The sequence below is a fragment of the Antrostomus carolinensis genome, unplaced genomic scaffold (genome assembly GCF_000700745.2).
Source record: "Antrostomus carolinensis isolate BGI_N321 unplaced genomic scaffold, ASM70074v2 Scaffold52606, whole genome shotgun sequence".
Taxonomy (NCBI): Eukaryota; Metazoa; Chordata; class Aves; order Caprimulgiformes; family Caprimulgidae; genus Antrostomus; species Antrostomus carolinensis.
The window spans coordinates 1-9,617 of record NW_010320791.1 but is presented as its reverse complement, the minus strand read 5'-3'; the positions used below and the strand labels follow the sequence as shown (position 1 = coordinate 9,617).

Sequence of the window (9,617 nt, the reverse complement as noted above, 5' to 3'; positions counted from 1 at the left end):
CAATAGCAGAAATCCCACCAACTTAATTTGGATCAGTATTCTTTGCATGTTTGGAATACTTTCAACTTTTAAAAGCCTTTTCTAATAGTGTATTGCCTGGAAAAGACTTACATGTTCATGAGGAATGTGGTTTTTGGTAAAGTGTGATGAATATTTTAGTTACCAGGAGAAAAAGGCTGAAAATTTTGAAATCTGTGCACAAATCTAGTTTTATTTCAGTTAGCTTCTTCAGTAGCTATACAGAATACTTTGGAAACTGGACGTTAGCTGAATTAAGTGTGATTAGTCTTATTAAAACCCCAAGTCTCTGCCAAATCAGTTTTGAAAATCAGTGTGCATGAAGCGTTTTGCCATTCCTATTTAAAACAAGATCTAACAATGAAATTGTAAAAAAAAAAAAAAAAAGTAAAAACCACACAAAACTATCAAAATGGACTAGACCATTAAAATCTAAAAGACAATAAAAATAAGAGCTGCTGTTAGTTTTATCTAATGTACTACCCATAGGTACAAGTGACTGGAAGCTTAGAAATTTGTATAATTATTAATTACATTGAGAGCATACATACATAAGCCTATTAAGTAGTGTCAGATGATGTTTAAAAACCCTATTTCTGATATTCTCAGTGTGGCATCAGAAGCGGAATTAAAAGGAGGCTAGAGTCAGAAAAAAACCTACTTAATTCTGACAGGAGCCTAAGAAAAGGCATCTAACCTCTGAAGTAGTTTATGGCGCTATTCAGCTTAAAGTCCCATAACTGGCATTTGCTTGGGGGAACTGTGGGTGGCCTGGAAGCTGCCCTAGTGTACTTCTATGTACAAGGTATAGAAATATAGCTGGCTGTTGGCCTTAGCTATGCAAGTCTTCTGTCCCTGGTTAAACATTCAGCAGGTCTTACGCAAATGCATGCTGGTGCTTCTCAGTTGTTCTCCTGCGGCACTGCTGTTGCCTAAAAGGAAAGAGAAGAGGTTGCTGTTTTAGAGCAAGCCAGTCACCACCTACTTCATGTTCTCAGCATGGGCCTTTATTCTCAGAGTAGCTCAGCACCTTAAAATACTTAGTGTATTTATTTTCAGTACTCCTTGACAGAGTTTTATAGAGGGCACTGTGCCCCTCATAATATCACCCCGTCCCTTGGCTCTGAGTGAGCATGAGCAAGCGAATAGCAGATGGCACAGCTGAGGAGTGCTTCCTCTTTCAGGCTATCTTTTCTCTCTGATACTCTGCTTTACTTCATTTTGACAGAAACTGCTGGAAAGTCCAGCTTGGAAGACAGGCTGCAAAGAGAAACCACCTTCCCCAGCAAAATGCCTGGCAGCAAGACCTGATGTGCAGTGACACCCAAGACAAAATCAGTTTTCCCTCAGTGAACTTTCACATCAGTATTCTCGTGGTTTGTACCTGAACTGTCTAAACAGTTACTTCCATGGGCAAGTCCTTGGACATAGTACATAGTTTTTTAATTATTATGCCTATATAACTTATTATGTATTTAACGGAGATTTAGTGAATTAAGACTTCATCGTGGTCAGAAGCCAATAGGGATTTACCTACGTGTTTCACCTGCAGAAAAATTTCAGAAAAAGAGGAAGCTCTGAACATGCCTTAGTTAGACAAATATTCTCACTCATAAAAGATACACAAGTATACTTTACATTACACTCTTGGTATTTTTAACTTACATCTCTCTGTATTGCTATGTCCTTTTGAGATCTGTTAAGCAGAAGAAAGTTTGATTTTAGAGTCAGATTTCCAGAAACCCTCACAGAGGTTTTTGTAGCTTGAAGTCATTTCAGGCAGCTGGATGGCCCAGACTCACCACCACTTTCTCCCTTACTGGAATTCCATTTACAGGAACTCATGAAAGAGACACAGTCATTAAGATCTACCTCTCTCCTGTAAGCCAGATCTAGTTTTCCCAAAAAAGGTACAAACACTGCCAAACGGTTTCAGATAAAGCATAAGAAAACAGTCTGAGTCAAAACATCTCACTTGTTATCTTACATACTTCAATAAACACTTAAAAAGAAAGCAAGCAAACACTGAAATCTTGTGTGAATTCTGTTCATCATTTTTCCATGTTTATTCCTCTTTAAAATCTGAATTAAAAATTTGAGTTTACTTTCTCAAGGACCTTTTAAACTCAGGAAGGTCAAAGTTTGTGTTTCAGCTGTTTGGTGAAGCTGTAATCACATAATGTGGCAAGCTTCAAAGAAATAATTTAGATGGTACTTGTCAAATGTATGAAGTTTTAACTGGATCTTACTAACGGCTCACTTCGGGAAACTCCTGAGCACTGCTTTTCTGGCTTCAGTGAAAGCTGAAACTGTTCTGTATCTAACAAAACCAAACATTCTGAACCTCTGTGGCTAAACATCAAGAATCTGTCTTTTCCCCTCATATAAATAGTTCTGTTTCCCAATGCATAGAAAAGTGCTAAAAGGAACCCTATTAAACTCTCTGAGATGTCCTAGCTTGGTCCCCCAAAGCTTATCTTAAGATTTCTTTTCTAGCCAAATAAAATCTCATGCCATTGCTTAAGAATGCAGACAACAGCCAACCAGCTTACTCTTACTCTGAGAGCAAGGCTTTCTGTGTCAAAGTTTTGACTTAAAAGAATTAAATTAACTTTATTAAAGAATTCTGTACTTTACAGTAAGCTACAAGGTTTGAAACCACCGACTTGAAATGTAATGCTTTTTGGCAGAACAGTTTAGGCAGGAAATGTTACACATGACTTAAGTTGGCCAAAACAATGTAGCCACTCCACAGTTTTCCATTGACTAGGTTGCATTTACCATCATTTTCTGCCTGAAGACACTTAGCTAGTAGCAAAATTCTCATTAATCCTCCTCTCTGCTCAGACTGATCTCCTAATGACGAAGGGGAGGCAAACTACAAAGCAGGGAACTCCACACAAGAGAAGTGGAATTCAGCAAAACTAATAGTGTTTGGAAACAGGTTTTATGCTGGTCCTGGACGGGGATGCCCTGAGAAAGGCAGGTCTGACTGACCTCCTGCCTGTCCTGGCAGGCAAAAGGGCAGCCCCTTATGCCCATCCCTGCTGGGGCTGGAGGCTCAGAACTTGGCGTTGGGCACGGAGTGTGTTATTTCGTACTTACACAGAGAGTCCTTTCTCCAAACTCGCTGTAGAAGGTCATCTTGACTTTGTGCTTGTGTCCAGTCCTCTGATCAAAGGTGTTACAGCTGTCAAAGGGTGGACTGTACAAATGCAGGCTAACGGCAGACTCTGTGTGGCTTATGTTCTCCACACGGTGCAGGCCAATGGAGTCTAGACCAGCAAGGGCATGAAACAAGACATTGTGTTAGTGGGAAGATTTAAGGAGATCTCAGATGCCTGTTAACATGCTTTCTAAACTGAAATTCGTAAGCAAGTCAGTTCAGCATGCCTGCACTTTTATGGGCCACTAGTAACTCAGTACAGAGAATCTGACTGCTGTTCTCTAGCACAGATTCCTAAGTACACTGGTAATTCAAAATACTTCCATACTTCATGTAACTTCTGGATTATCTGCTACGGGATAAAGGCCAATAGAAATCCAGAGAAACATGAGGAAGTCCATGTTGTCAGTAACTTTCTAGTTGTCATTCCCAACAGACTTCAAGGTTATTTACTTTCCTAGGGGACACTGTTGTTAGAGATGCTCCAGAAGCAGGAAATTTTGTGTTTCTAAAAACTGTCAAGATATTTTGCAGGAAAAAAAAATGTTTGTATTGTTACTTCTCAGCCCGGTAACAAGGATATTAGTCACATTAAAGGTCAGCTATGTGTATTTGGGGCATGAACTTTTGGACAGAGGTATAGTTGTCTTTTATTGCAGGCATCTATTTCCTAATTAATCCTTCTAATTTATTAGTTTGGAGAACAGGCTTTTCATTTGTTTGCTCTTTTGACTAAGGTGACAAATTAGTAGTGACTGGCATATTTCCAACCTTAACTGAATAGTAAGCATAACTGAACATGTAATAAAACAAGGCACTGTCTGTTGTGTGGTTACTAATAAAGTAATGGCACTTTCTGCAACAGTGGAGTAGAAATCAAGCTATTACATAAAAATGTATGGTATGAAGAATCACATCTGCAAAACAAACCATTTCCATTCCACACTAAGTAGAGTTTTTGAGTTACTTAGAAGAGACCTTGAATTTAAATTTATGACCCTGCTGTAAAAACAGCTCAGGCCTTTGTACTTGAATTAATATGTTATATAATACACAGAGCTGTATTGTGCAACATAGGCATGATACCCTGAGAATAATGAGTACACTAAGTGTAAGTCCTAAATGTCATTAACATAGTTTATACAGAGGACATAGGGGAAAAAAGTCCTAAATCTGTGCTTATTTAACAGGAGACTCAAATAAACTTTGTTTAGTGGGTTCTAACCTTAAAAATAAAGTACAAGAGCAACCAAGAAGCATGCAATAGAAACATGAAGGTCACTCACTATTGAAGTAGTTAGAGCAGTGAACACATTGTCAGTGTTTTCCTTCTACTTGTTTTACCTGTTTCTTTTAAACCAAAATATCTGTTATGAAACATGGCAGAGATCCAAACTGCCTCAGAGTATTGGATACCAAACTTATTTAAAAAAAAAAACAAGAAAGCTTTGGATTAGATACACACAGGGTGCCATTGCTTGCATCAGAAAGAGCTGTGTAGGTAGGAAAACCTGACTGAGTCTGAGAACCCACCTCCTTGGCATGGGAGCATCAGCAGATATGTCAAGCTCCTTCTTGCATTTCCTGTCCTATGGATTTTGTGTTTTCACTTAATGTGGCATACCTTTAGCAGTCAGCTGCACAGCAGTAGTCTTTCTTTCCCAATGCCCTCACCCTGGCTTAGTCCATAACCTGATATAAGACTCCCTCCAAGTGGAGAGTTTGCAAGCTTAGCCCCACAAGGTGTGTGCTTCCGTTTTTAACTGATGACATAAAAGGCAGATAGCCCCCTTCCCTGACACTTTGCCTTTGTTCTGCTGAACATATTGCTGCTCAGCATGATGTGCATTGTCTCTCATAGCATCAGAATACGTTACACCCAGCTGGCCACTCCAGGATGGCCACCAGTGTAGCACAAGGTGGTGTTAGTTACAGATAAATGTAACGGCATTAATTTAGGAACCTAGGGAGCCTTACTGCTGGAGACCTAGTCATCTCTCAGTGTCTGTGCAGTTGGGCAATTTTTTTGCTGCACTTCAACGCTACAGTCTTTTGTTGGTTTGGACAAGGAGTGGCACTGAGGATCAAGACCTCTGCTCCTGGCTGGTAAATTTTTCTATAGACAGCTTTTACAGTTTTGACCTAGGATTTCCATGACTGACCAAAAGGATCACTGGTGATTAAGCTATCTAAACTTTGGTTCCCCTTCTTCTCACAAAATACTATTTAAAGTCTATGTTTGCAAGCAATTTCAGATAGTTATTAGGGACACAGTGCTGAAGGCTGCTTGGTCAAGAGGAGATACACAGCATAATTAAGTATCATGCAATTGCTGCAATTACTTAAGAGCGAGTTAAAAGGATATTTTCTTATGGTTTGTTTTACTGAATCTAAATATAGGCTTGTGCAGAATATAGAGAGTCATGTTCTTAAACTGTGCATAAAGCCATTAGTATTATTCTGTTAAAGGTAGGAGGTTAGAGAGCAGATGAATTCTTCTGAATAATACTCATGGATGGGTAGTTGTCAAAACAAGCTTAATAGCTTACCATTAATGTAGGCACATTGATTTTCCCTCAAAACTCGTTCCGATTTCTTAGCCATTTCACCATTTCCTTTTTTCTCAGGCCATTCAAACAGAGTCTCCTTTAGGTTTCCCTGGAGAATCTTCATAAAGCAGTGTGAGTCAGTGTGATCATGGATGCTGCTATATATGTAGAAAGAATAACCAAACTCAGTGTGATATACATATTTAATTTCAGTACAGCAAATAGGACAGAAGGCACAGCATATTGTATCTGAACATGGTCCTGGAATAAAATGCCATTGCACAATGACTTAGGAGAAAAAGATTCACTGTGACTAAGGTATGCCTACTTTTACCTGCTACTTTAGAAATGTATTGGGATAAGCTCCCATGCAGAGGACTTGGAGAAGAGTCAAATATTGATCAGCCTATGACTTTGCCACAGAGGAATACAAAGGAAGTCTGGAGGATAGAGTAGGACAGAAAAATTCTTCAGAACACAAAAATTCCTGTGGGCCAAGAAACAAAACGGTGTTTTCCACAGTGACCCCAAGCACAGCCTGGTATAAACTTGAAAGTATACCTGATACTGCAGATCCACCATGCTCGTTCCCAAAACATGAGAGAAATGAGCTATTTCTGCTTAATTTCTGTGGTCTCTTTACTGCTGGGGTGCATGGGCATTTATTGAAGAAAAATTTCTGTACCTCTGACTCTGGAAGTACTAAATATAACCACCTACAGAAAGTTGTTAATTTCACTAGTTTGGCAACACATGAACAATACAGCAGGATCTGGTATGATTTGTCTACTTGCTAGATCCATCTCCTTGCTCCAAAGTCTGTTTTAACTGCTACATTTGGAGACATAGGGGCTGAGTATGTAGTTTAGTTTAGGAGTTTGTTGTTGTTGTTGTTGGTTTTGTTTTTTTTTTAACTAGAGGACAGACTGTTACAGAAGTCAATGGGATTAGGACAAAGGGAGAGCTCTCCACCCATCAGGGTTGAGGGAGAAGGGGGAATTTGACCCCCCTGAAAGTAGAGTGCTAATAAGTGTCAATCAAAAACTTGGTACTTGTACATTACTGTTTTCAGTAAACAAATGTCAGGGTTTCTTACTAACTGAGATGCCAAGAGAGCAGAGCCTGCTCCAGGCACAGAAGAGTTCACAAATGCCACGTTGTCACGCCACGCTCCTTCCACAAGCCACGAGAACAATCTGATCCTTCTCATGCAGGAAGCAAAACCAACTTGTGGTCTCAGTCTAGCTCTAGCAAATGCTCATCCAACTCAAACAGTTTGTCAGAAATCACAGGCTTTCTGGGTATAGCCTGGAAGGAGTAGAGGTGGTGGGCTTGGCTCTGAGTATAATGTCATGGCATTCCCTAGAGAATACCGTAAATGTTCAATTGCACTCTAAATTAAAACAAACAAAAAACAGCTCTGACTTCTCCTTATCATTTCTATTTATATGAGAGAATAGTCAGTCAAAACCTGCAAGTTTTTTACTCCATATTTTGTTTTAGCCAACATCTTGTGAAAGACCCTCCAAGGGACAGATCCTGCCCACATTTGTAGGACTACACAAGCCAGTGTACAGTCTGTGTACACAACTCCAAAAAGGCCACATCAGCAGTGTGGTCCATTTTGAGGGAGGAGATGGGATGTGTGAATCTAAAGACAGCCAAGTACTCCGGGAAAGGGGCTCCCTCCTCACAGCCTGCAGTCCTAACCCAAACCTATTTTTCTCCTCTTGTCACAGAGTATTTAAGCACCATGAGAAAACAAAAACTATTTAAACTGCACCAAGTCCTGCTTCTGCCACCAACTGTTGTAGGGGTTTGCTGTATGGGACAGGTTGAATAGGGTCTGTTCAACCTGTCCTGCCCACAGGACCTGTTGTATCTCTGGGATGAAAAACTTTGTCTCACAGATTTGATAGAAAAACAGCATTTTAAAAACAGTGCTCTAAATATATCCACGAGGTACAAACTTGCAAAAGATATAGCAAATATTCAGGACAGCTATAACAATAGGAGCTCTGCACTGCTTAGTTCCCAGTTATTTTCTGATAGAACACAGAGCTGATTATTTGTGTCACTTGTGTATGACAGTGAAAGATACAGTGGTTTTGCTAAAACCATAGTCTTTGGATACGAACCTGCCATGTCCTTCACCCCAGCACAAGATCATCAAGTTGAACTTTCCATTTCCATTGTCCACAAGATTTCTTGTATACCTGAAATACAGGTATAAAAAAAAAGTGTTTGCTTTTTACTGAACTGATATGCTTATAAAAGAGAAAACTATACAAACATGTTTATGAAGCGAGGTTGTGATATATAAAAACTCTATTTCTTCTTTTACTTGAAAGCCAAGTTTTACTCGGAAAAAAATTTAATTGTATTTTAAAGCTTTTTTTTAAAGAGTTATTTTTCTGGGAAGAAAAAAAGGGACACATTTAATATTTTATAGTCTTATTGCTTTTGAATTACATAGATAATTGGAGTTGGAGAACTGTGAGTCTAAGACTAGAGTGGTAGACAGGATCAAATCAAAATAGTTATTGAATGAAGTCACTTCAGCATCTGGCTTATAATTAGAAACAGAGGACTGCAATGAAACAAGAAAAATACATGGTTACATTCCTCTGCAGCTCTTTTTCACATATTCTTGGCTTTTCTTCTGCTACACAGCACTCATTTGTACAAAGCCAAAAAACCAAAGAACTAAGATGTCAGGCTTTCTGTTCATGGTCCTCCTACTCTGTTCCTGAAAGTTCTACATCTTGTATCATAGCATTTGTATATGGGTAAAACACCTGTGGGGTAATTTCTACTGGCATCTACTTCTACACAAAGTTCAGCAGAGCAAAATTTCTTTAAAATACATTTCTTGTGCTAACTTACAGGTAGCACAGAATAAGCTTCTTTCTAAAGGCTTTTTATTGACATGCATCTTCTAGACTGGGATTTGGTCTCAGGGCTTGAAAACATCAACATCTTATGTTTGTTTCCTTGTACTTTCCTGCTAGCCTCCCCCAATCTGCTGCTCATCTCATCCCACTGAAAAGTTCATTAGAGAAGGGACTGGGATTTTGCTCTATACATTACTTTCCACAGTGGGGCTCTTCTGATCTGGGGCTGGTGCTGCTAGCTGTTATGGTGCAAGTAACACAGTGGGAACCTTCTGGTTTCATTGTAGCTCTACTCGTGACTATTTGCACTTTGCCAAGTAAAGCAAATACTTATCCCGATGACAGCATGCTTCACTCTCGCCTAGAAGATGCCAGCAGGAGCACACAGAGAGTTCACTGATGTCAACTGAGTGGGTTTTTTAATTAGTTTCTCCATAAGACCACTCCATTCTAATAAAGATAGGATGCTCATAATGAACTATTCTCAAAGCATAACATGTATATCTATATTATGCTTCTCACTGCATCCACAGTTTGTGCACATATTAGGTAGACATATTTTTCCTATATTGGAACATAAGCAGTTAATAACAGCAGTGCTGTTATTTCGGCATAGCACTTTTTTTTTTTTTTTTCCCCTGGCCAAAAAAACCCCACAACCCAACAAAAAAACCCCACAACAAAACAAAAAAACAAATAAAAACCCAAGGCTGCCATGCATACTTCTAATGTTAGCACACTTTGTTTTTCTGATTCTCAGTTTCTGATGCTCTATTACCAATTTTGTCATTCCTTCTGAACAGACGACACTGAACGTGAGGTGAAAGGAGGACGAAAACAAGTCAAGACAGAGGGATGCTTTCATAACTTTATCACGGTTTTTTAAAAAAAATATTTTTGGTTGTTTCAGTACGTTTGTGTCTCAGGCCGGAGCGGCACCGCACCCCCGCGGTTCCCCGGCTTCGGTCCGGCGGGTCCGGTAGCGGAGCA

The 9,617-nt window shown here is 39.4% G+C and overlaps 1 protein-coding gene across 1 annotated transcript; it reads right to left on the bottom strand.

Moving 5' to 3' along the window:
* Window positions 1–920: 920 nt before the first annotated feature.
* Window positions 921–7,956, bottom strand: CDO1 (cysteine dioxygenase type 1). The gene is made up of 4 exons (XM_010169685.2): window positions 7,872–7,956; window positions 5,734–5,891; window positions 3,124–3,293; window positions 921–950 (listed from the first exon to the last, which is right to left on the bottom strand). Exons 1-4 carry the CDS (start codon window positions 7,901–7,903, stop codon window positions 921–923), a joined length of 390 nt encoding a protein of 129 aa, XP_010167987.2. The 5' UTR covers window positions 7,904–7,956.
* Between the last annotated feature and the right edge of the window lie 1,661 nt (window positions 7,957–9,617).

What these genes read in the sequence shown, in the direction of transcription:
- CDO1 (XM_010169685.2), bottom strand. Translation starts at nt 7,903, where the DNA reads ATGATCTTGTGCTGGGGTGAAGGACATGGCAG. An exon ending in TCAATGTGCCTACATTAATG is followed by an intron (nt 3,294 to 5,733) that starts GTAAGCTATTAA and finishes TTGCTGGTCTAG; the next exon opens with ACTCCATTGGCCTGCACCGT. An exon ending in TTGGAGAAAGGACTCTCTGT is followed by an intron (nt 951 to 3,123) that starts GTAAGTACGAAA and finishes CTTTCCTTTTAG; the next exon opens with GCAACAGCAGTGCCGCAGGA.